Source organism: Schistocerca piceifrons, chromosome 4 (assembly GCF_021461385.2).
Source record: "Schistocerca piceifrons isolate TAMUIC-IGC-003096 chromosome 4, iqSchPice1.1, whole genome shotgun sequence".
In the NCBI taxonomy this organism is placed as follows: Eukaryota; Metazoa; Arthropoda; class Insecta; order Orthoptera; family Acrididae; genus Schistocerca; species Schistocerca piceifrons.
Window position 1 is genome coordinate 742,076,463 of NC_060141.1, and position 27,841 is coordinate 742,104,303.

The window sequence follows — 27,841 nt, forward strand, 5'->3', positions numbered from 1 at the left end:
CGGACGTCGGCATGGTGTAGATTGGGAGGAAGGTTCACTTTAAAGAATTTTCTAAAGTAGCTACAGTAGTACTGCACCACTGTTTACTGCTGTGTGATGCGTTGCTGTCGTGTTGTGTTTTGTTCGCGTGCCTTTACGTTATAAAATGGGTCAACAGGCCGTCCCTGGACCATCACGGCGTTCTTCTGGTTCACTGCTGATTTCTAAGAGGAAAAGAAACATGTAATTCGCAGCGGTGAAAGTAAAATCATGGAGAATATATTAAAGTACTTCGACGCAGAAAAGGAGAAGAAGGGCCTAGTACATTCACTTACGCAGTCTCAGTTACGAGCTACTGTGTAAGTACGCAGGAAAGTACGTTTCCAGTTTTACACGGCTGAGGAGGTTTTCCAAATCTCGCCTAGTACCGCTGGAAAGAAAAGGCAACTACTCGTTATATTGTTATACTTCCAAATTTCCATTATTTACCCCTGTTTGTCAGTAATTCGAAATGAGTGCTTATTCGCAGTTGCTTACAGATGCATTTTTCATTTTCCAGTAATATGTATTATATTATTCCTAAACCTAGCAAAATGGCCTATGTGAAGGATTACTGTAGGCGCACCGTAGTTGGTGCATCGCGTAGTTGTGTGAGAATGAATGTGCAGCCGCCTCCTATTCCTTCACTCGCACCATTCCCGTGCAAAGCGCCAAACTGCAGTGAGCGTATAGTTCTGTTAAATCTTTACTTTTGACATACTTTCAGTGAAGTCCAACTAGCTGATAAATATACTTTCTTCAACTGAGGATGAGGCGCGGCGATGTCATGTACGAAACAAGCGACTTCATTGGTCATTATATTCTAAACACTCTTAAGGAGTTTTATAACGTCAGATTGTGTCCACCTCGCGGAAGCTTTTGCCAGTCTTGCGAGAGAGGACTGGATGGAGATGGGGACGCACATCCCTCGCAGATGTATTGAAATCAATGGGTTTGGTTTAACGTCGAGTGCATAACGAACTAACTACATTGGTGGAATGTCCTGACATTCACTCTTCGTTCCATTTTCCAAATGGCTCTGAGCACTATGGGACTTAACTTCTGAGGTCATCAGTCCCCTAGAACTTAGAACTACTCAAACCTAACTAACCTAAGGACATTACACACAACCATGCCCAAGGCAGGATTCGAACCTGCGACCGTAGCGGTCGCGCGGTTCCAGACTGTAGCGCCTAGAACCGCTCGGCCACCCCGGCCGGCTCCATTCTCCAGGTACAGATGAAAAAATCAGGCAAGTTGCCCGTGAGGTGTTCAACTTCGACGAGTTGTGGATAGATAACAACGTGACGTTCGGAAAATGCTGACAAGCAGAACTTATTACTGAATGAGCTAGCACCTCAAAGAGACTGGCTGCTGCTAGCGTGGAATCCAAGAACAGATTAGTCAAGAAATCGCATCTCTAGTTCCGGGCGAAGGCCGAACATCCGCTAATTTTGAAAAACGGATTGCAGATATAGTATATAATATTCTGTGACTCTAATGTATAATGTGCCATACCACAGCAGGCAGATCGACAGCACGGCAGGCCCTTTTCACTGCAATTCTTGGCTGGCTTCACTACATGATTAGTAGCAATGCGATACTAACCGCCATTGTATTTCACATATCGGCTTCCATCAGTCTGGAAGCGACCGTGTGCAGATTCGATCACCTTCACTCTGGATGCATTCGCGTTACAACTATCGTGGCATCTACAGCCGTGATTACGATTCAAATACGGTATCTGCACCGCGAGCAACCAGCATTATGATTTTATCGATGTCAATACGGCAGACTTGGTCTCGTTGCACCTGTCTTTGCGTTCGCAGGTCTGTAGTTTTACCCTATCCTCTTCATTAAGTCAGCTATCCAGGAAAAAGAATCCTCTGCTGTAGATAATGAAGGCTGATGTCTCCACGCTACAGGGAACAGAACATTAGGAAAGGTATGTGTCTGATGAGAGCAGAGAGACAGTATATCTCATTTCCATCCCATATACCTACAGTCCAAAACCAAACGTCAAGGTTCAACAATATGTTCAGCAAGCTTCCTGCAGTAATGAAACAGACGGCAATCAGCCTTAAAATATAAACCGACTTTTTCTGAAATATGTCTTTTATTGTATATACAAGTCCAGTGGAGTAGTTTAGAGATATTAGTTAAAATCTGTTACCCACATGCTCTTTATTCCTGAGTACCTTGTTCATAATGACGATTCTTAATCTGCATTTGCGACTGTTTCCGAGACGACGTACTTCTGGATCAGATGGACTCATGACATCTGGGAAAATAAATTACGAACACAAGAATTATTTTCTTGTCGATGTACGTCAAGGACATGCTCCTTTTTCCTAATTACTAGGGCGTACTGAAAAGTGACGCGAACAAATTTTTTAAATTTTGTTCTCAATATCGCTTGAGATATTACATGTCAAGTTTCGTTGACGCAAGTTGCAACCCTCTGTCGCTAGAACTGTAGCGTATCATAGCGGTAACTACACTCCTGGAAATTGAAATAAGAACACCGTGAATTCATTGTCCCAGGAAGGGGAAACTTTATTGACACATTCCTGGGGTCAGATACATCACATGATCACACTGACAGAACCACAGGCACATAGACACAGGCAACAGAGTATGCACAATGTCGGCACTAGTACAGTGTATATACACCTTTCGCAGCAATGCAGGCTGCTATTCTCCCATGGAGACGATCGTAGAGATGCTGGATTTAGTCCTGTGGAACGGCTTGCCATGCCATTTCCACCTGGCGCCTCAGTTGGACCAGCGTTCGTGCTGGACGTGCAGACCGCGTGAGACGACGCTTCATCCAGTCCCAAACATGCTCAATGGGGGACAGATCCGGAGATATTGCTGGCCAGGGTAGTTGACTTCCACCTTCTAGAGCACGTTGGGTGGCACGGGATACATGCGGACGTGCATTGTCCTGTTGGAACAGCAAGTTCCCTTGCCGGTCTAGGAGTGGTAGAACGATGGGTTCGATGACGGTTTGGATGTACCGTGCACTATTCAGTGTCCCCTCGACGATCACCAGTGGTGTACGGCCAGTGTAGGAGATCGCTCCCCACACCATGATGCCGGGTGTTGGCCCTGTGTGCCTCGGTCGTATGCAGTCCTGATTGTGGCGCTCACCTGCACGGCGCCAAACACGCATACGACCATCATTGGCACCAAGGCAGAAGCGACTCTCATCGCTGAAGACGACACGTCTCCATTCGTCCCTCCATTCACGCCTGTCGCGACACCACTGGAGGCGGGCTGCACGATGTTGGGGCGTGAGCGGAAGACGGCCTAACGGTGTGCGGGACCGTAGCCCAGCTTCATGGAGATGGTTGCGAATGGTCCTCGCCGATACCCCAGGAGCAACAGTGTCCCTAATTTGCTGGGAAGTGGCGGTGCGGTCCCCTACGGCACTGCGTAGGATCCTACGGTCTTGGCGTGCATCCGTGCGTCGCTGCGGTCCGGTCCCAGGTCGACGGGCACGTGCACCTTCCGCCGACCACTGGCGACAACATCGATGTACTGTGGAGACCTCACGCCCCACGTGTTGAGCAATTCGGCGGTACGTCCACCCGGCCTCCCGCATGCCCACTATACGCCCTCGCTCAAAGTCCGTCAACTGCACATACGGTTCACGTCCACGCTGTCGCGGCATGCTACCAGTGTTAAAGACTGCGATGGAGCTCCGTATGCCACGGCAAACTGGCTGACACTGACGGCGGCGGTGCACAAATGCTGCGCAGCTAGCGCCATTCGACGGCCAACACCGCGGTTCCTGGTGTGTCCGCTGTGCCGTGCGTGTGATCGTTGCTTGTACAGCCCTCTCGCAGTGTCCGGAGCAAGTATGGTGGGTCTGACACACCGGTGTCAATGTGTTCTTTTTTCCATTTCCAGGAGTGTATGTCAGTGCGTGAGAAACAGCGTGCTGCAATCGATCTTATATCCGCAGCGGCAAAAAACAAGACACGAATTCGAGTAGTTCGTCCACAAATGAAGCACCGTGTACTTCATCATCATATGGTAGACCTCACACGAGCGCTGCGACACCTGTAACAATCCGACGCCGTGGGTTCATTGTCATCGATCATCCACCACACGATTTTCATCTGTTTCCAAAACTTAAAGGACAACTTCGAGGGGTTCCCTTAGATTGATAGTGATGAAAGGGTGCAAGTGAAGGTGACGTTCTGATTCCCTCAACAAAGTCAGGCATGTATCTACAGTGATGTTATCTGCCATCTGGTCTCTCATTGGGAGACATGCGTTCGTCGCCAAGATGACTATGTTAAGAAATAAATACGGTGACATGAAGAATAAGGATATTGAATGTTAATTAATTTTGTTTAATTTAAAAAGCTTTACGAGTTTCCACATAAAAAGACTGAGTTGTCTATGTTTTCACCATGCCTTCGTATTACCATGATCTACCAAGCGCCAAAGGAGAATACAGTTGACGTTCTATACTTTTATTCTTATTGTTGTTGTTGTTGTGGTCTTCAGTCCTGAGACTGGTTTGATGCAGCTCTCCATGCTGCTCTGTCCTGTGCAAGCTTCTTCATCTCCCAGTACTTACTGCAACCTACATCCTTCTGAATCTGCTTAGTGTATTAATCTCTTGGTCTCCCTCTACGAATTTTACCCTCCCCGCTGCCCTCCAATACCAAATTGGTGATTCCTTGATGCCTGAAAACATGTCCTACCAACCGATCGCTTCTTCTAATCAAGTTGTGCCACAGACTTCTCTTCTCCCCAATCCTATTCAATACCTCCTCATTAGTTACGTGATCTACCCACCTTATCTTCAGCATTCTTCTGTAGCACCACATTTCGAAAGCTTCTATTCTCTTCTTGTCCAAACTAGTTATCGTCCATGTTTCACTTCCATACATCGCTACACTCCATACAAATACTTTCAGAAACGACTTCCTGACACTTAAATCTATACTCGATGTTAACAAATTTCTCTTCTTCAGAAACGATTTCCTTGCCATTGCCAGTCTACATTTTATATCCTCTCTACTTCGACCATCCTCAGTTATTTTACTCCCTAAATAGCAAAACTCCTTTACTACTTTAAGTGTCTCATTTCCTAATCTAATTCCCTCAGCATCACCCGATTTAATCTGACTACATTCCATTATCCTCGTTTTGCTTTTGTTGATGTTCATCTTATATCCTCCTTTCAAGACACTGTCCATTCCGTTCAACAGCTCTTCCAAGTCCTTTGCTGTCTCTGACAGAATTACAATGTCATCGGCGAACCTCAAAGTTTTTACTTCTTCTCCATGAATTTTAATACCTACTCCGAATTTTTCTTTTGTTTCCTTTACTGCTTGCTCAACATACAGATTGAATAACATCGGGGAGAGGCTACAACCCTGTCTCACTCCTTTCCCAAACACTGCTTCCCTTTCATGCCCCTCGACTCATAACTGCCATCTGGTTTCTGTACAAATTGTAAATAGCCTTTCGCTCCCTGTATTTTACCCCTGCCACCTTCAGAATTTGAAAGAGAGTATTCCAGTTAACATTGTCAAAAGCTTTCTCTAAGTCTACAAATGCTAGAAACGTAGGTTTGCCTTTTCTTAATCTTTCTTCTAAGATAAGTCGTAAGGTTAGTATTGCCTCACGTGTTCCAACATTTCTACGGAATCCAAACTGATCTTCCCCGAGGTCCGCTTCTACCGGTTTTTCCATTCGTCTGTAAAGAATTCGCGTTAGTATTTTGCAGCTGTGACTTATTAAACTGATAGTTCGGTAATTTTCACATCTGTCAACACCTGCTTTCTTTGGGATTGGAATTGTTATATTCTTCTTGAAGTCTGAGGGTATTTCGCCCGTCTCATACATCTTGCTCACCAGATGGTAGAGTTTTGTCATGACTGGCTCTCCCAAGGCCATCAGTAGTTCTAATGGAATGTTGTCTACTCCCGGGGCCTTGTTTCGACTCAGGCCTTTCAGTGCTCTGTCAAACTCTTCACGCAGTATCTTATCTCCTATTTCGTCTTCATCTACATCCTCTTCCATTTCCATAATATTGTCCTCAAGTACATTGCCCTTGTATAAACCCTCTATATACTCCTTCCACCTTTCTGCCTTAACTTCTTTGCTTAGAATGGGTTGCCATCTGAGCTCTTGATATTCATACAAGTGGTTCTCTTCTTTCCAAAGGTCTCTTTAATTTTCCTGTAGGCAATATCTACCTTACCCCTAGTGAGACAAGCCTCTACATCCTTACATTTGTCCTCTAGCCATCCCTGCTTAGCCATTTTGCACTTCCTGTCGATCTCATTTTTGAGACGTTTGTATTCCTTTTTGCCTGCTTCATTTACTGCATTTTTATATTTTCTCCTTTCATCAATTAAATTCAATATTTCTTCTGTTAACCAAGGATTTCTATTAGCCCTCATCTTTTTACCTGCTTGATCGTCTGCTGCCTTCACTACTTCATCCCTCAGAGCTACCCATTCTTCTTCTACTGTATTTCTTTCCCCCATTCCTGTCAATTGTTCCCTTATGCTCTCCCTGAAACTCTCTACAATCTCTGGTTCTTTCAGTTTATCCAGGCCCCATCTCCTTAAATTCCCACCTTTTTGCAGTTTCTTCAGTTTCAATCTGCAGTTCATAACCAATAGATTGTGGTCAGAATCCACATCTGCCCCTGGAAATGTCTTACAATTTAAAACCTGGTTCCTAAATCTCTGTCTTACCATTATATAATCTATCTGATACCTTTTAGTATCTCCAGGATTCTTCCAGGTATACAACCTTCTTTTATAATTCTTGAACCAAGTGTTAGTTATGATTAAGTTATGCTCTGTGCAAAATTCTACAAGGCGGCTTCCTCTTTCATTTCTTCCCCCCAATCCATATTCACCTACTATGTTTCCTTCTCTCCCTTTTCCTACTGACGAATTCCAGTCACCCATGACTATTAAATTTTCGTCTCCCTACACTACCTGAATAATTTCTTTTATCTCGTCATACATTTCATCTATTTCTTCATCATCTGCAGAGCTAGTTGGCATATAAACTTGTACTACTGTAGTAGGCATGGGCTTTGTGTCTATCTTGGCACAATAATGCGCTCACTAAGCTGTTTGTAGTAGCTAACCCGCACTCCTATTTTTTTATTCATTATTAAACCTACTCCTGCATTACCCCTATTTGATTTTGTATTTATAACCCTGTAATCACCAGACCAAAAGTCTTGTTCCTCCTGCCAGCTAACTTCACTAATTCCCACTATATCTAACTTTAACCTATCCATTTCCCTTTTTAAATTTTCTAACCTACCTGCCCGATTAAGGGATCTGACATTCCACGCTCCGATCCGTAAAACGCCAGTTTTCTTTCTCTTATTATGATTGTGAAAGTTGGTCCTGTAATGAACTAGGGGTTAACATCACCTAATCAGCTGGTGTCCGTACTTGTCAGTAGAGGATAATATACAGCAGACCAATTAAACTGACATAAACTGCGTTACAGTATCTCAGAAACTGGAAGCTCATTGAACCTGAGTCTCACCGAAAACTTTCGTTTACGTAGTTTCCAAACAAGACACGTCACGCATTCCGTGGATTTAATTTTTCATTAAAATGTCGGTCCCTCCCGACAATACTTCTTCTAGACAAGAGTGAGTGGAATTACCTAAACGACAAATTTTTGCTCAAACAGAAAGAATCGAAATTTTTAGGTTGACAGACGATACGTGTACACTAGAAATTCAAATAATGTTCGCACAGAACCCAAATTACACGAAACCAGTAACTTTCTTACCGAAAATTTTTCTTTCCACGAGTAACAACTAAGAAGAAACTGCAGTCTGTGATTAGTGTTAGTGCTACTAACAAATTAAATAGCCAACTTCATGCGTGAAGAATTTCACATCGTCAAAAATCTAACTTCATGTAATGAAACATCCGAACATATTTCTATCTATTTAAAAAATTACAAGTAAATTAGTTTACTTATATTTTGTAAAAAAACTCACCAGTCATTTCCAGTTTTTGCCATATTTTGCCTTTTCCTACCAGTCTGATGGGCTTTAGGCTCTGCAACCATGTTTACATCTGTAAAAAACACTGACAGTTACATGTCAGCCAAAAAATCTGCATTTTAAGGTGGACTCAAATACAAAACCAGCTTCTTCAAAATACAAAATAAAAACTGCACATTCCACTGTTAAGTTTAGAAAAAAAACACTTTGTAAGTTAACGGTTGTCTTCCTCTGCTGCAGCGGTAGCACCATGTAAAAATAAAATACAAAAATATTTCTTAAAAATTATGCACATGTTGTTAAAAACTACAGTTTTGTGTTAAATTAAGAGCTCAAAAGTCAAAAACGAAAATGTCTTCTGTACGTCTCCATTCAACGGAGCGGGTATAAGGTTGCCGAAAAATTCTGGAATTCGTCAAAAGTTCTAAAATCGATAGTTCTATCTCCGACGCAAGTGCGTGTTTCCCTGGTTTACAATCGAGTTAAGAAAAACGCCGGGCAATATTTCCGCGTCTTCTCAACAGGAACGCTGAACGCAGCTTGCGTGGCGAGCCGCTTCGCACGGCTAACACGGGGCGCTTATCGCCCGCTAGATGGAAGTCAAACAGAGATTGTGATGCAGACGGGCCCGCTGCTATGCAAATGAAGAGATCTGCCGCTGAAGCCGGTTCAAGGACAAGAAGCGAACTGCGGGCCGGGGCTTCTTGCGCTGCGTCAACACGCCCGCCGCCCGGCCTTCAGATTATCGGATTTGTGAAGACGTCGGCGAATTGTCTTAATTTGGGAACCAAATGACGGCTCCCCGCTGCGATCGTTACAATCGTGTGACATTAGTAGGTGCCTCCGCAGGGTTTGCCCCTCTGTTGCTTTTACTCTGTCCCGGCAGGAGCGCTATCTGCACCTACCTTCAGTCTGCGACGAAGCAACGACGAAGCTGAAAGCACAGGCACATCACATAGAGTACGTCAAATCAACCGATACTGTAGCCATTGAAAACTCATATGCGCTAAGACGGAAGTTCTGTGCTAACAATACTACTGCAGCAGGTATATAACGGTGTAAGAGGCAAGTCTAATTCATTCTTCCTTCTTTTCCCTAGCGTCCATCCTGTCTAAGACGTGGGTCACTTCGTCAGGATTTGGTGAATTTTATTTTATTATTTAACTTTGTGGCCGGATGCCTTTTCAAGCGCCACATCAGGTAACCCTAAGGGGGGAAGTCCGTAAGTGAATCTATGAACTTTGTGTTCTATGTTACAGTATTTTAACAGTTTGCATATCGTATTTTCTGAAGCGTAATTTAGAGGCTATTTGCCTACAAGAGCTTTGGAAACCCTAACAACCACACTGAGGCTTGCCATTGTACCAGTTCGTAGTCGTTAATTCGCTGCGCGCCCGCGATCCGGGTGTTTGCTAACCTCCCAGTACCGCAAGCTAGCGCGTGTGCGTTACGTCTTGTTGTCTGTTTAGGACGCCCGACATCGTGGTCATCAACGATGCATTACACAGTACGGCCAGCTATAACGATCACTCTTGCAGCATTTTAGCGTGATGTCGCTACACCTAGAAACATACAGCACTAGCTGAAAAATCACTCAAATGATAAAAACCGACAAAATGTGTAAGTGCACCAAGATAAAGTGTGCTAGTTAATTCTTCGATAGGAACAAGAGTGTTTACAAAAAGTTCCCATTGTACTGCCTAGTGCTTTCAGCTTCATATTAGCGTGAAGAAGGCAAAACAGAAAGTGAAAGTTTGTGGGACGAAGAGATCTACAATTATTTGATAGGGCCTGAACACTCAGGAAAAGCTACTGCGTCTTATGCAACAGCAAAGCGCAATTATGACATGATAATATTTATTCTGTGAATAAACCACACTACTTCCATTATTAACATAGATTCTTTCAAAAAATTCGTACAAACGAAAAGATACAACGTATCCACTTCAAACCTTAACTTATGGCCGCAATCTCCTTGCTGTAGCCTGCTGCCGCCAGATACTGCTAGTATAGACAGAGGCAACTGTATCACAACAGAAAGTCCTTCAGTTAATAAAATTGGCCGGCCGAAGTGGCCGTGCGGTTAAAGGCGCTGCAGTCTGGAACCGCAAGTCCGCTACGGTCGCAGGTTCGAATCCTGCCTCGGGCATGGATGTTTGTGATGTCCTTAGGTTAGTTAGGTTTAACTAGTTCTAGGTTCTAGGGGACTAATGACCTCAGCAGTCGAGTCCCATAGTGCTCAGAGCCATTTGAACCATTTGAACTAAAATTGGCCAACGGCAAATAGGACAAGGGGATGAGAGATCTGTACAAATTTAATTATATCTATAGACGGTTCATCCATCCCGGAAATCGAAAATCTCTACGATTTTTGTCTGTTATCGATACCGATAGTGGCAAGTATGAGTCCTGCAAATTCCGAGACTATTGAGAATATTTTAAAGTTTCCAGTTAAATTTTTTGTGCAATTTCACTCTTGCTAAAGTAATTTTTCATTTACTTTAGTAATTCTGGAGTGATGTTAATATGATGTGCTAATTAGCAACACCAGTTATTTAAACTTCTTTAAAATTAGTTATCGGACTTTTTCCCTTTCTTCTTGCCATATTTCACGATTTTAGGTCAATGGGAAGTACCCTGTAGGTTTTGATAAGTGGGTTGGTGAGTGTCAAAATATGTGACATGTATGGCCACACTTTTTACTGAATTCAGTATCCGTTCCTGAGAAAAAGGAGTCTTAACAGTGGGACGGACGGGCGATGAAGAGATCTTATAAGGGTCCTGTTACTACTGAGACACGGAACCTGATACTGCTCAACATGTATTTCGCGTACACTTTCACGGAGCCACCCAGCAGGGTCTTTATTTATGCCTGCCACAAAAAATTTGAACGGAAGGGCTGCATTTCCAAAGGCAGAAGTCGTGGTCGGCCACTTATGTCGGAGCAAAATGCTAATCGCGTTGCAACACCATTCCAGCGAATGTTCACTGAAATTAATATGTCGAGAAAGTCGTTAGCTTCAGATCCCACACATAATTCTTTTCACATGAAAAGGTATGTATTAGTCTAGGCACTCATTCCAGGCCATTATGCTGCACGATGTGCCTCCTGTACAGAAATGTTGTTAAGGACGAGGCAAAACTTCACACCGACGGGAAAGTTAACGGGCACAATGGTCGTTTTTGGGGAATAGAGAATTCCCATTTTATCCATCGAACGTCAACGAGATTCGCCAAAGGTCAATGTGTTCTGTGCAGTGTTGAGTGAGATTTGCCGCTGCTGCTTTGTCAAGTAGAAAACCATTGCAGGATTTGGTCCGTCGACACGCTTTCTTTGAGGCTTTTGTCCCAGCTGCAAGAAAACTCCAACAGATTCATCTAGGAACAAGATGGCGCACCTTGTCCCACCGATTTGTCTGTAACGCAAGACACAAACACATGATGATGGCTCGACTGTGCAAAATTCTGACAAAGAGGTGAGGTGCACATGGCCACCACCATCATCAGACTTAACCCCTTTGTGATTTTTTTATGGAGTTATGTCAAAGGCCAAGTGTGCGGCGTCCCTCCCCCTCCACACGCCCACCACTGCGACTCGCAACAGCGGTCGAGTCCATCACCACCACCACCAGTCTATCGCACAAGGTTTGGTGAGAGTTCGAATATGGTCACAACGTGTGCCGTGTAACCTGAGTCTCTGACACCTGTAAAACGAGGTACTCTGATTAACAGATAAGGTTTGAAGCTAGTAAATTGTATCGTTTCCTTTGCACGAATTTTTGAAAATGTGAAGTTCTTTTGCGTTCATCCTGTATAAATTATTTCAGTCTCGCAATAATAACACGAATTTCCGGATTTTGTAGAAAGCTGCGATGCTTTTGTGTTTTATTGTCAGTGCCTTGTCAGACGATTCGGTCAGTGTTACAGTCATGTGTCTGACCCCTTACAGCACGTCATTATATTTGATGTGGCAAATGTCTATTCATTTCAAGCAGCAACAGTAACAATAAATAAACAAGTAAATAAAATAGAGCTTGGAAATTATCTCCAACCTTCGGGAAGTTCTTGAATATAATATGGAAATATATCCCATTTAAAATGAACATAAATTTCCAGTGGAAAATAATCAGAAGTAATGGAACTAATGTATTTTCCCCACGTTACTAATTCACTGATGAAAAACGGCTTCCATGTTGTTATAGTTTAAAGCGAGTGCAGAAATTCCCGTGTCGCATGAAATATTTACACTTTCCTTCTTACTACCGCATTTACCTCTAACTTTTTAGAAGAAATCTGATGTATACAGAGAAAATTGTGGTTTAAAAGTTCCTCATTTACTCGTTGCCTTCTACATTTGTTAAACTCGGAAATAATGAAGACCACTGTTATAAAAGGCACTGAAGGCTGATACACAGGCAAGTTCCACTGTTACTTCAGTTTACGAGTGGTTAGTAAAGCAAATGAAACTACAGATCACATCGAATACAATTACTTCATACTTCTTGTATGAGACAATGTACGTTACAAAATTAATTTCCAAGTGAAAACGAGGATTATATGATGCAGAAGAACCCCAAGTAAGTAAGCCACGAATCATGCTAAATGTCGACAACAGTCAATATGGCTAGCTCGTCCATAATAACAGCATTAGCTCAATGATAGTTTAAGTACGCGAATTCTCTTCTCTTTTCATTTTTATTCAACCACTTTGCATGGCCAATGACTTGGTTATTTCTTCTTCAAAACAAGCATGGAAAAATTCTGTTTGTATTTGCGCTCGCAGTGGCGTATTATAATGAGGTGATGGATCTACTTTGTTCGACAACATTTATTGTGACGCCTTTCGTAGGATTTCGGTACTGCTCCTACACGGAACTGAAATGTATTTTACATTTAAACGTAACGTACAACAGAGGTGAAATTACACGAACTTCCGGCTACAATGCATGTGCCCAAACTATGACGTATGTATTATTAATGCTGAATTACTACGCGATGAATTTGCTTTGTTCTGGTCCTACATCGCTTCGAGGAACAATCTGACTAGTTATAAATGAAGAATTTTCTAGCATAAAAGATCCAGAAAGAAAAAACTAAGCGTGTGAAATAGGAAACCATGATCAAAAGGTGCTAGAATCTGAAGCATCATCCGTACAAAGCGTTGAAGATAGTTTAGACGCAAATTATTGGACGGGTGAGAGTCGAAGTGTAAGGAACTACAGTTCTGGAACAGGCATCCTGTTTGATTCAATGTTCAGTTAATGCAGGAACGCGGATATATAAGTATCTGTGCTGGCAACAAAAAAAGCGCAACGATCGATAAAGTCATTAGTTCTGATCTTCCTATTTCACATCGACGATATCTCTGCTCTGTTGATACGTGAAAACCTGATGTATCGTTTGGTAAACACTCTGCATAATACTAGAGATGTTGTGACCCATGTCGGACATCCTAGGAATTCGTCTTTTTAAATCCCGATATCGGTTAGATGCAATGGGCCGGTTCGTAATAAATAAAGCCATATAAGCCAGAGTGAAATTACTTCGGCTGAAATAACTGTGCTTGTAGAACGGTCCACTGAAAAGGCAATTTCGTACACAATGTCCCTCGCAAAGCAGTAGTGGCTACCAACATTTCGCGCATGTAGCAGATTACCAGTTGGAATACGCATACTGACATCTGCATGAATGCAGGTAACTTCTTATGTTACATTTTCAGATATTGCCAAATCTTAACAAAAAAATCTCAGCGTGCCCGGCGGCTGCAGACGTAATTCGCTTGTAATCAGTACATAAAACTGGATCAAATGCTGCCTACTATTCTGACATGCATCATGTCAAAGAGTTACAAAAAAGAATCTCGTAACATTTTTCACGACCGAGAAGGTCGGCAGTTGAGCAGCTACTTACCTCCTTGACCGTCGTGTGTTTGAGGGCTCGGCTCACCGTGACGGCGGACGAACTAGCGCCTAGAACAAGTGGGAAGCACTCACCGAGAACTTGGCCCAGCACGGTGCGCGCGTCCTCCCCCAGACAGGCGCTGCGGGCGTCGAAGGGGTTCGTGAACTGCACGAACGCGTAGCCTTTGTGCATTGAGATGCCTGCAACACGGCAGACGCCAATCACGTTCGCTGAGACAATATCGTCGACACTAATCACACACAAACAATTTATTCGTGCAGTTAACACTGTTGCGTAAAGCGAGATACGTATATTGCAAAAAGCCAGAATCAAAATTTCAACAGTGAAATAATACCCTGTACATGTGTTACTCTGCAGTTTGCAAATTTTGTAAATCCAATCATGGTTAAAAAAATATACCGGGTGATCAAAAAGTCAGTATAAATTTGAAAACTGAGTAAATCACGGAATAACGTAGACAGAGAGGAACAAATTGACACACATGCTTGGAGTGACATGGGATTTTATTAGAACCAAAAAAATACAAAAGTTCAAAAAATCTCCGACAGATGGCGTTTCATCTGATCAGAATAGCAATAATTAGCATAACAAAGTAAGACAAAGCAAAAATGATGTTCTTTACAGGGCCGGCCGGTGTGGCCGAGAGGTTCTAGGCGCTTCAGTCTGGAACCGCGCGACCGCTACGGTCGCAGGTTCGAATCCTGCCTCGGGCATGGATGTGTGTGATGTCCGTAGGTTAGTTAGGCTGAAATAGTCTAAGTTCTAGGGAAATGATGACCTCAGATGTTAAGCTCCATAGTGCTCAGAGCCATTTTTTTTTTTTTTTTGTTCTTTACAGGAAATGCTCAATATGTCCACCATCATTCCTCAACAATAGCTGTAGTCGAGGAATAATGTTGTGAACAGCACTGTAAATCATGTCCGGAGTTATGGTGAGGCATTGAGTCGGATGTTGTCTTTCAGCATCCCTAGAGATGTCGGTCGATCACGATACAGTTGCAACCTCAGGTAACCCCAAAGCCAATAATCGCGCGGACTGAGGTCTGGGGCCCTGAGAGGCCAAGCATGACGAAAGTGGCGGCTGAGCACACAATCATCACCAAACGACGCGCGCAAGAGATCTTTCACGCGTCTAGCAATATGGGGTGGAGCGCCATCCTGCATAAACGTTCCAGCAGGTGTTTATCAGCCAGGCTGGGGATGATGCGATTCTGTAACATATCGGCGTACCTCTCACCCGTCACGGTAGCAGTTACAAAACCAGAATCACGCATTTCCTCGAAGAAAAAAGGCCCGATAACGGCAGATGTGGTAAATCTAACACATACAGTGACTTTCTCGTCGTGCAATGGAGTTTCCACGACAGTTCTAGGATTTTCGGTAGCCCAAATTCTGCAGTTGTGGGCGTTGACAGACCCTCGGAGCGTGAATTGAGCTTCGGCGGTCCACAACACGTTACTCAACCAATCGTCATCTTCCGCCATCTTTTGAAACCCCCAAAACGCAAATGCCCTCCGCTTCACTGAATCGCCAGGTAACAGTTCATGATGCCGATGGATTTTGTACGGATAGCATCGGAGGGTACGCCTAAGTGCCAACCAAACAGTAGAGTATGGAATGCCGGTACGACGTGCGACTGCACGAGCGCTGACTTCCCCGTGCATAGACGAACCCGCTGCAGTCTCCATTTCTTCCGGAACTGTCTCAGCAGCATTACGCCTGGTGCTCGGTTGGCCACTACGGGGGTCCATCGCCTAAACAACCCGTGGCTTCGAACTTCGAAATCGTTCTCGCCACAGCTGCATTTGTCAACGGACCCGTTAGAATCCCCTTCCTATAACGATAGGATCGTAACGCTGAACTAGCACATTCCCCATTCTGATAATACAGCTTCACTAAAAGCGCCTTTTCAGGTAACGTCAAAATGCTGCAACTGCTGGCGCATCTGATTCTCTCTCTCTCTCTCATTACAGCTCCTTTTATACACGATTGTCATGCGCAGTCACTGACGTTTTGCTATCCAGCGCCATCTGTCAGACATTTTGTGAACTCTGTTTTGTTTTTGGTTTTAATAAAATCCCATGTCATTCCAAGCATGTGTGTCAATTTTTACCTCTCTATCTGATTATTCTGTGGTTTATTAAGTTTTCAAATTTATACTGACTTTTTGATCACCCGGTACATCCCAAGATAAGCTGCTCAACAGAGCGTCGTTTTATTTTTTAACATTGTTGACGATGTAGTACCGGCACACACCCATCATTAACGGTATTTGCATCAAAGAAGCCAAAACAGTTAAAGGCTTAACTCTGCCGTTTAGCGTTGTGTATGAGCTGTGCGACTGACTTCTTATCAGATGACGTAATTTCACTTCCTGTCTTACACATATAGATAGGATATATTATCAGATCCCAAAAATATTTGGTGATAATACAGACCTATGTTTTCAGTCATATCCTGATGAGTACAACATATTTTTTTTCTGGGCTTTGGGCAGCAAAGACCGTACAGCCAACAACAGTTACAAAAGTGCCATATTAACATGACTGCAATGTCCATAATAGGGCAATAAAAAAAGTTCGAGTTCGGCCGCTATTACACTACCATATTTTCTCGTCAAAGCTGATACATCAAACTTTTATGTCAAATAAATTTGATGGTGTAGTGGGGAACTTTGTCAAATCTCGCCGATCGTCAAATAAATATGATCAAGTACAGGGTCTCGCAGCAAATTTCATCATAAAAGTCGTTCGTCTTCTGTTCACTGCAATGTGAAATGTAACCACTTCGAGTGCTGGCGTCGCTACAGCTATTTAACGTCCCTGAATTGTGTTTGCAAACATGGCTTCAAAGTTGGTTGGTACCTTCGACTGGTTTTTTCTTTTAATAAACTTGCTTCGAACAGGGTGAGGGGTGAACAAGAGGCACAATGCATGCTATTAATTGTGTGTTGATGGGCAGCTGAAATATGCTGCAGGCGACTTCATGTTCACAAACACACCTACATCCATCCAGCTATAGCCATCTGGAAACATTCAGGCAGCTTTTCAGCAAGCTGGGATAAAGGATGTGATCAAACTCTAAAATCAAAAATTCTTTCTTAGCTTTCCATCCTACTTTATCTATTTTTGAACTCTGGATGCCACAAGTTAAAAGCGCTTCATCTGTTTTGCACTTTTAATTAATTTTGTAGTTGTTGGGACACTAATCCATAAATTATATTATTCAAAATTAAAAATAGTTCTTATTGCCGATATAGGGTACTAAACAATTATCTACCTTCACACATTCTCTCTTAGGTGCTTTATAAATCGCTTCACATGGGATTATTTTGGTTAACGTGCAACGTGATATTAGAGTGCTGTGTCGTCAACTAGAGTAGCTGTTTTATGTATCAAGAAATTGCAGTGTCACTGTTTGCCTGTCTTCCCGCACATATAGCATTTCTCAAGAGAGTATTCTGTTTTGTAATATGAGAAGACTTGACTTCCTCCACTTGCAGCTCTCGTAACAAATTTTGGTGAATGCTTTTATTACCTCGATGTAATCCAAATACTTTATCCAAGTATGTTTCCTTTTTTAGGCTGCATTTTTTCCAAACACACAAACAATGCAATTGTGGTACTAGCAACTGCAGCGCATAATAACCAAGTTGTCGTCCGTGATCTTGAAATATGACGAAAAATATGACGACTGTGTAATACTCCTTTCTAGCGCCACGTCAAAGATCTCTGTCAAAGAAATTTGACGAAAATTTGATCGTATTTTTTGTCAAAGAAAGATGAAAGTAAAATGTCGGTCTTATGCTAACAGTGTGAAGTACAAAGGTAGGCTCGTTATATAAATAAAAAAAATAAATAAAAAAATTACGACCCAGATTTTGAATTGGGTAGGTTCCAGAGGAGAATGACAGACACAGAAACTTACAAATGAAAACTGGGCAACGGCGTCGTTTTCAAAAGAAAGTTCTTACTGCAAGCCGGCCGCGGTGGCCGTGCGGTTCTAGGCGCTTCAGTCCGGAACCGCGGGACTGCTACGGTCGCAGGTTCGAATCCTGCCTCGGGCATGGATGTGTGTGATGTCCTTAGTTGTAAAATGATTTAGGTAAGATATCTGTATGGTGCGAAAAGTGGAAATTGACCCTGAATAAAGAAAAGAGCGAAGTTATTCACATGAGTACTAAAAGAAATCCGCTAAATTTCGATTACGCGGTAAGTCACACAAATCTGAGGGCTGTAAATTCAACTAAATACTTAGGTATTGCAATAACAAATAACCTAAACTGGAACGATCACACAGATAATATTGTGCGTAGAGCAAACGAAAGACTGCGATTCATTGGCAGAACACTTAGAAGGTGCAACAGGTCTATCAAAGAGACTGCTTACACTATGCTTGTCCGCCCTATTCTGGAGTGCTGCTGTTCGGTGTGGGATCCGCATCACGTGGGGCTGACGATGACATCGAAAAAGTACAAAGAAAGGCAGCTCATTTTGTATCATCGCGAAATAGGGGAGATAGTGTCACAGACATGATAAGTGAATTGGAAAGGCAATCATTAAAACAAAGGCGTTTTTCGTTTTGACGGGATCTTCTTATGAAATTTCAATCACCAGTTTACTCCTCCGATTGCGAAAACATTCTGTTGGCACCCACCTACATAGGGAGAAATGGTCATCACGATAAAATACGAGAAATCAGGGCTCGCACTGAAAAATTTAAGTGCTCGTTTTTCCCACGTGCCGTTCGAGAATGCAACGGTAGAGAGACAGCATGAAGGTGGTTCATTGAACCCTCTTCCAGGCACTTTATTGTGAACAGCAGAGTAACTACGTAGACGTAGATGTACATGAGGGTGTAGCTCCTCGCAAGCAATCTTTTGTACATGACTGTTTGTGTGGCCGAGTACTTGGTACACAATAATGTGACACGGTTCAGATCCGTCATCGTCATTAGGTCCTGATCAGAGTCCAGAAGCGATGACTTTCGACCGATTTACGTGTGGGGGGTAGCACGCTTGTTCCACCCTCAGGCAAATGAGAGAGGGGGACCACGGCCGAGAGAAAACATATCCGCAATATAGACGCCAGGTGGCCGCCCTTATAGTGCTGGGGTACATTCCATCCATAATTCTTGTGATAAGCAGCTTTCTCGAGCGTGGAGTTGAAATTCGTATAAAGGACAGGTGTTGGACGGCACTTTCCTACGGTAACACTCCTATTAGACAGGCGGTCAACAGTTTCACTATGGAGAAAGCCTTGATGACCTTTCATCGAAAGTAAGGTAACGTCAATGCCCACTGTCCGCTCGACTATAATGCCCTCCAAGACATCCAAGGGATATCTGTTAGACTCTTTACCAAACGCAGGATGACGCAGTTCCTGAAACACACTTTGGGAGTCCGTGAGGATCAATAAGAACCGGAAAGTATGCATTCCATAATAAATAGACGCCCTGATGGTCTGTAATTCCGCCGCGTTGATAGACGATTCAGGCGGAAGTGCAAAGATAAGGTATGTCGCCAGAGGAGCTGAAGGAGGCGTATCCCACACCCAGCTCATTCTTACAGCCATCCGTATAGATGCGAGCATACTGTGGCGAATGTCGGGCAAGCAATCGCTCCAGGTAGTCATTAATGTTCGTCCCCGTCCTGATTTCGAATGCTAATGACGATACCGCGGCTGAGGTGAAGAAAGTACCAAACGGATAGCGAAAGCAAAGGAGTTTCGAGTCTTGTAGGGCTAGTGGATGTCGCCATTTCTCATAGATGCGAATTAGTAAGGGAATTTGCTGCATCCTTCGCCTGCGAGGTGCCTGCGTGAGCCACCGTCTTGAGGAAGGCACAATCAAACATGGAAAATCGACCGAAGGGAAAATTATCGGACAACATCTACCAACGATGGTGAGCGGCGCTGCAGACGCTTCCACTAACAGTGCGTTCGTGGCTGTTGATTTCATGGTTCCAAGAGCAAGACGAAGCACCCTACAGTCGAGGACTTTCAAGTTTACGCGAAGTCGATCTCGTCGCGTTGCCACAGACGATGCAGCCGTAATCGAAGACAGAGCGGATCAAGATCATGTACATAGTTAAGAGGACTGCCCGTTCATCTCCTTTCCAAATTCAGGCTAGCATCCGCAATATATTTGCAGTCTTTTCCACCTTGTCTACGAGGTACGTAACATGACGTGTCCACGTCAGATCGCAGTCAGATGCCAAGTAGCTTGGCATGTGAGTGAAAAGGAAGTTTGTACGGTCCAAGTTGAAGACCAGATCAGAAGTAATTGCGTCGTTTACTCTTGAATACCACCACTTCAGATTTTTCGCGCGACAAAATTTCATTTCCTAACTCTCATCTGGCCAGCTTGAAACATGCGTTGTGAAGGCGTAATTTTGTCATTCAAAAGCAAGGCGAATGGGTGTAGTACAAAGGTCGTCGCGTACTAAAGAACTTTGTAGATGGGGTAAAATAGACGTGCGGTTACATAAAGAGTGTACAGTAAGGGACACTTACCTCACCCTGTGGAAGGCTACGGGACACTACCAAAGCCCGTATAACAAGTTGTCCAGGTTACAGACACAGACGGCACGACAATCAAGCAACCATTGATGGGCCGTGAAGGCGATATTGGAAGATCTACTAGTTTCAATTTGTTAATGAGCCCTCGTATAATAACACTGTCATTTTTCAATGCCCACAGAAAGATATTTGATACTGTCAGTAGTACTTCTGCCCTTAAGAAAGTGATATTTTGTCTGGGGTGGCCAGTCCTTGTTTTCAATACCATTCTACACAAAACTTGAGAAGACGTTCAAAGGTCTTGCACATACATGACGACAAGGCAATAGGGCGATACGACGTCGCTCTACCAGGATTCTTTCCAGGTCTCAGTACGAACACCAGTATTTGAGACGTCCAATCTGTTGGAGTGTTCCCGTTATTACGAATGTCACTGGAGATCCTCATAATAACGTCTATGGGTTATCCGACAAAATGCAGATCATGGAATAATGGATATGGTCGTATCCAGGTGACGCGTACTTTGAGTACTTCAGAGCCCTTTAGAGTCGGCACTCTCATCTGTGCAGGTCTGCAACAGCATGGGAGGCACTAGTTTCCGTTTGCAAGGGGAAACCATGCCCATATTAGCCCAACGGGCATGTTCGTGGAGAGATATTCACAAAACTGACTCCAGCGTTCTTCTCAGCAAGCCTTGAGAAGGCGGTTAATAGCTGCATCCGCCTGTCTGTAAGCAACGTAGTTCTCATTCTTGGTCCCACCAGGGAACTGTCTGTCTGTTGGTGCGAACGATAACCCTCTTCTGTGGGACAGAAAGCGATGCTGCTACGGAGAGATGATTCCCAAAAATAATGTACCTCATTTGCGAGGGCGTCTCGGTGGGGAACGATGATAGTTATTCACCCATTATTGCGCCATAAAGGGACCAATCTGCCTTAGTCACGCCCCTTTTATGAGGCTGCCTGTGGACTGCTACAGAGATCTGCTTGAATGTTGATACAAGGAGCGTAGTAGTTCAAATGTTGAAATGTGTGTGAATTCCTAAGGGACCAATCATCGGTCCCTAGAGTGTCACACTACTTAATCTAATTTACGCTAAGAACAACACACACACCCTTCCTCCAGGGAGGGCCCGAATCTCCGGAGGTAGGGGAGTAGTGATTACACCCCATAAGATACGGAATAGTGGTCCATGAAAGAAGCGAGGAAATGGAGACCAAACACAGGTTTGAGCCGCCAACAGAAGTAATGTAGAGAAACTTATCATTGAAGACAATGAGAATGAACTGTCGAGAATCTCCAGAATACCAGCACCCAATCTCTCATTGAACGCGCAACTCCACAGTCAGTTGCGCGCGTTATAATCCCCATAGAGTACGAAAGGATGTTCCAAATACTGTATCAAAGCTTCGATGGGAATATACGACTGCGGCCAGCAGCAGATGGCCACAATAGTCATTCGATCAATCGCAGAAGAGCCTGGTTGGTTGGTTGTTTGGGGAAGGAGACCAGACAGCGAGGTCATCGGTCTCATCGGATTAGGGAAGGACGGGGAAGGAAGTCAGCCGTGCCCTTTGAAAGGAACCATCCCGGCATTTGCCTGGAGCGATTTAGGGAAATCACGGAAAACCTAAATCAGGATGGCCGGACGCGGGATTTAACCGTCGTCCTACCGAATGCGAGTCCAGTGTCTAACCACTGCGCCACCGCAGAAGAGCCTGACCACTATCGTTCGAAAGCTGTCGCTGGCGTCGTAGGACATCGGTACTGGGTGTAATACAGCACATTACTGATGGAAGGGCAACTCTTCCTCAGCTGTCCTCTCAGTCTTGTTGGTATACCTGATAACTTCAAAGGCGGACAACGGTATCTGGTTGAAACCATAAAACAAAGATGCACTAACTTACCAAACGAGAAAGCGATGGCATGTTGATTTTTTTTTAATTGTGTCTATCAACATACCATCGCTTTCTCGTTTGCTAAGTTACGGCATATACAGGGTGGTCAGAAAATGTGTGAAATGGTTGTAGGGATGTTACAGGGCAGGTTCTAATGAGACTTAAATGTTAAGAAAGAAATTCGATACGCTGCTCCGTTTTCGAGTTATTTAGCATAGAATTTAGCCAATCGGGGCGTCGCGCGCGTAAATTCAAGTTTCAGCTAACGAGACAAAGCACTCGTTGGGCAACACCGCCCGCTTCCTAGGGACTTGTATGTGTGTCTTTATATGTATCATACTGTCCAATTTGCTAAAACACTTGATATTCATTGTGAAAGCATATATAACGTTCTGGAAGAACGTATATTATCATGATTGTCAGGGGATTGTTGTCATAACAAAATTATGTACAGGTGTTGAGTTAGATGTTTAATCAAGAAATTTAAGTGTTAAATATTTGGCAGCAAATATTGAGACGCTATGAAAATGTTGGCATAAGTGGATGGCGCCTCTAATTACCTTAATTGCAGTTGATTGGTTGGGTGACACAGAGAACCTCTTTATCTTGATAAACGGCTTAAAAGTTATTACCTGGCGATGTATTTTCATTTGTTATCTAATTTTATGTCCTCCTCTGTAATTAATATCCTTTGTAATCACGTTTCTAATTAACTCTGCAACTGTTTGCACCACACAACTTTCTTATTTTCAGAATTTGATGCCTTATTTGTAAATTTTACATATGTAGGCGGATAAAGTACGATATTTGCTCTGTCACTGAATGTCAGTAACCAAATCCCAACTGTAATGAATTACGTAACTAAAATAATACAAGAGACATTATTTAAGTAAAGTTCAGATCGATTTTCATATTTAAAACTAGTGATGACACTATAAAAATTATGTCAATTAATATTATATTTTATACCTTATTCGGCTGTAACATCAGTTTCTTTACGTTCTGCAAATTTTAACTATAACATCAAAATTGTACAAATTTAATACTGGGTTATTTTGAAATTTATTGTTAAAATGATATATAAAAAAAAGCAGAGATGCTGCGGGAGAATTGGTTGTTGAGTTGTTTTGTCAGTCAGTCAAAGAGATCTGTGAAGTATATCAGTCAGTGTTTTGTTAACGTGACGAGTATGCAGTTCAGTTGTCAATAAATTTCGTTAGGTTGGAAACTATTATATTAATTTATCACATGAAGTCCAAGCAACAGAAAGTTAAGTTAAATGTAACGATCGGAGAGGAACGTTATAAAGTTCCAGATGGCTGTGTCTTCACGTCTTCAAGGAGGTGTAAGATAAACCAGATTTTTTTCTTTTGATGGAATACTCGCTGCGGTGGTGGTTGTTGGAGGTACTGAGGAGGATATGGGTTGTGTGGTAGAGGGACTTGTGGCAAATGGTGAGAGACAGAATATTCTTGACTAATTTCTGAAAAACTTCGTCGCTAGGCTGGTCTGGGAACGCGCCATTTCGATGAACCTCTCGTCGCGGAGACGGCACCCGATCTGTCTATTGACTAAAAGTCATTCCCATTATGCCCCATTTCGTGAGGAAGAGGAAACAATTGGCGTGATAGCGGCGGTAGCGGTGCTTGTGTAGTGACTGACGTTTGTCGTGACAATCTTGAAGGTGGTGGCGGAAAATCCATGAGACTTTGGGGACAAGGAAGCTGTCGTAGAGTAGCTCAATATGTGGGCTGTGAGCAACCAGTTACCCTTTCCTAACTGCCATACATTCTTGCACGCTGTAGCTCTTGTTGATGGAGAAATACCGCGTACGATCTATGTGTAACTTGGTAAGGACTTGAGAATTTCAAATTAGTTCGAACCGTCGCAGTGCACGAATCAATTGGTTGTTGGCCGCCGCACCTGATGCAACGAGTATGGCGTCTGCACTGGTTCGCCAAATGATGAAAACGCCAGCAGTTTCTACATTGAATGACTGGGGCGACGCACGGTTCCACCGAACGGCAAGTATCCAAGATAGCAACATGTAGCGGTAAAGTCTGTGAACGAAAAACTACCATGCAGACTGGAATTAGCACCGTTAATTCGGGATTAAAATTATGTTACTTAGTAAAGCGTTTGAGAACTGCCACAGGCGCAAGCTCTCCATTTCTTCGACTATCTCATTATCAGTCAGATAAATACCAACATCGTGAAAAATGCCACACGTGTGGAGCAGGACGTTGGGGATATAGACGTCAAATTTATGGTCTCAGAGAACGGACGTCTATATGAAATTGTCGGCAGCCGCAAAGCACTTCCTTTCAATCTTGTCTCACATTCTGCCCAACAGGCTGATGTTGACAATATCGTGCTTTAAATGAGAGCTAAAGGCACAGAACAACGTGCCCACCGACATACATTACTGGCCATTAAAATTGCTACACCACGAAGATGACGTGCTACAGACGTGAAATTTAACCGACGGGAAGAAGATGCTGTGATATGCAAATGATAAGCTTTTCTGAGCATTCACACAAGGTTGGCGCCGGTGGCAACACCTACAAAGTGCTGACATGAGGAAAGTTTCCAACCGATTTCTCATACACAAACAGCAGTTGACCGGCGTTGCCTGGTGAAACGTTGTGATGCCTCGTGTAAGGAGGAGAAATGCCTACCATCATGTTTCCGACTTTGATAAGGGTTGGATTGAAGCCTATCGCAATTGCGGTTTATCGTATCGCGACAATGCTGCTCGCGTTGGTCGAGATCCGATGATTGTTAGCAGAATATGGAATCGGTGGGTTCAGGATGGTAATACGAAACGCAGTGCTGGATCCCAACGGCCTCGTATCACTAGCGGTCGATATGACAGGCATCTTATCCGCATGGCTGTAACGGATCGTGCAGCCACGTCTCCATCCCTGAGGCAACAGATGGGGGCGTTTGCAAGGCAACAACCATCTGCACGAACAGTTCGACGACGTTTGCAGCAGCATAGACTATCAGCTCGGAGACCATGGCTGCGGTTACCCTTGACGCTGCATCACAGACAGGAGCGCCTCAGATGGTGTAATGGTGTACTCAACGACGAACCTGGGTGGCAAAACGTCATTTTTTTCGGATGAATCTAGGTTCTGTTTACAGCATCATGATGGTCGCATCCGTGTGTGGCGACATCGCGGTGAACGCACATTGGAAGCGTGTATCCGTCATCGCCATACTGGCTATCACCCGGCGTGATGGTATTGGGTGCCATTGGTTACACGTCTCGGTCACCTCTTGTTCGCATTGGCGGCAGTTTGAACAGTGGACGTTACATTTGATGTGTTACGACGCGTGGTTCTACCCTTCATTCGATCCCTGCGTAACCCTACATTTCAGCAGGATAATGCACGACCGCATGTTGCACGTCCTGTACGGGCCTTTCTGGGTACAGAAAATTTTCGACTGCTGCTGCCCTGGCCACCACATTCTCCAGATCTCTCACCAATTGAAAACGTCTGGTCAATGGAGGCCGAGCAACTGGCTCTTCACAATACGCTAGTCACTGCTTTTGATGAACTGTGGTATCGTGTTGAAGCTGCATGGGCAGCTGTTCCTGTACAAGCCATCCAAACTGTTTGACTCAATGCCCAGGCGTATCAAGGCCGTTATTACGGCCAGAGGTGGTTGTTCTAGGTACTGACTTCTCAGGATCTATGCACCCAAATTGCGTGAGAACGTAATCACATGTCAGTTCTAGTATAATATATTTGTCCAATGAATACGCGTTTACCATCTGCATTTCTTCTTGGTGTAGCAATTTTAATGGCCAGTAGTGTAGAATGGAGTTTGCCAATGTTCTTATCTAAGCTCTCCACGAAAACAACGTGCAGTCCTGCATCAGATCGATTGTACCAGTTGTTGACACTCGACCGTGCAACCGCATCGTGAGGGGTCGAGGGGTGATCCTGAGAGTGTTCTGAGTTTGCCTGCACTGTGCCGCCAGCAGAAGGGGGAACCGCACACGGCATCTCAAGCTTATCACAGTCCGCGACAGTATTAGAGTCGACATAAGAATCGTTTGTTAACCGGGCCGCTTTGCTGTTGTTGATGGTGCAGCTGCATCGGCGTCATGGCTGTCTTGCTCACTCCTGATGTAGCTGCTGTTGTTGATGATGATGTAGTAATAGTTGTTGTTGTCATTGTTGCAATTGCAGCTGCTCGAGCTGTTGCTGCTCGGCCACTTGTTGCTGTTGAACTTTTAGTTGCTGATGATGTTGTAGCAGGAGATGCTGTCCCGCATGGTGTAGTAGCCCCCTTTGTTGTAGAAACTGCAGGTTCAGGGACAGGTGTTGACCCTGCTGGATTGCAAAAGGAGTTGCAGACATCGTCGACAACCGGACATCCGACAATGCATTCTTGATGGCAGATTTCCATCACCGACAGCATGACCGGACCAGTGTCAGGAGGACTAGTCGTTTGTGAGGTGACAAGTTAATCACTACCGTCCACACAACGATTATGATATGGGTACAAATACACTTACAAGAATATGAGTACGAATCGAAACATTCGTCCGAGAAACGTAAACAACACAAGACCTTGCGGAGCGCACCAGGAAGTACTCGCTACGAGAGCTCGCCTCAACAGTCGTGTGAAGTTAGCACCCCTTTTTCGAGAAATATACATTTTTTTCAGAGTTCTTGATAGATATGGCATAGTTCTAGAGTTCTTTGTACAAAATTTCAATAGTTCTGCAGAATTTAGCGAAGAAAACAACAATATTCGACAAAATTTTCGTATCGAAAACGTTCTTTGGCAATTTCCGCAAAATGTAAATAAGTACAAGAGTTCTGAGCACAGTTCTGAATAGAGCTCCAAGAGTTCTTTCGAAAATCCAAGTAACATTTTTTTGTGCAGCTAATAGTTTACGAGATAATTGCATTTTAATGAGAAAATCTTTTCACTTACTGTGAAGTTGGCACCCTTTTTTTCAGAAATATATATTTTTTTCAGAGTTCTTGATAGATATGGCATAGTTCTAGAGTTCTTTGTACAAAATTTCAATAGTTCTGCAGAATTTAGCGAAGAAAACAACAAAATTCGAAAAAAATTTTCGTATCGAAAACGTTCTTTGGCAATTTCCGCAAAATGTAAATAAGTACAAGAGTTCTGAGCACAGTTCTGAACAGAGCTCCAAGAGTTCTTTCGAAAATCCAAGTAACATTTTTTTGTGCAGCTAATAGTTTACGAGATAATTGCATTTTAATGAGAAAATCTTTTCACTTACTGTGAAGTTGGCACCCTTTTTTTTAGAAATATATATTTTTTTCAGAGTTCTTGATAGATATGGCATAGTTCTAGAGTTCTTTGTACAAAATTTCAATAGTTCTGCAGAATTTAGCGAAGAAAACAACAAAATTCGAAAAAATTTTCGTATCGAAAACATATTTTGTCAATTTTCGTAAAAATTAAACTTG

At 43.5% G+C, this 27,841-nt stretch overlaps 1 protein-coding gene across 1 annotated transcript in view; it reads right to left on the reverse strand.

The window, feature by feature from the left end:
* Positions 1 to 27,841, reverse strand: part of LOC124795334 (heterogeneous nuclear ribonucleoprotein C-like) — a 449,230-nt gene that overhangs the window by 278,986 nt on the left and 142,403 nt on the right. The window contains exons 3-4 of the mRNA XM_047259316.1: positions 14,032 to 14,139; positions 8,033 to 8,111 (exon numbers count right to left, since the gene is read on the reverse strand). Coding sequence (XP_047115272.1) covers positions 8,033 to 8,111; positions 14,032 to 14,139 — 187 coding nt within the window. The remainder of the gene's footprint in view (positions 1 to 8,032; positions 8,112 to 14,031; positions 14,140 to 27,841) is intronic.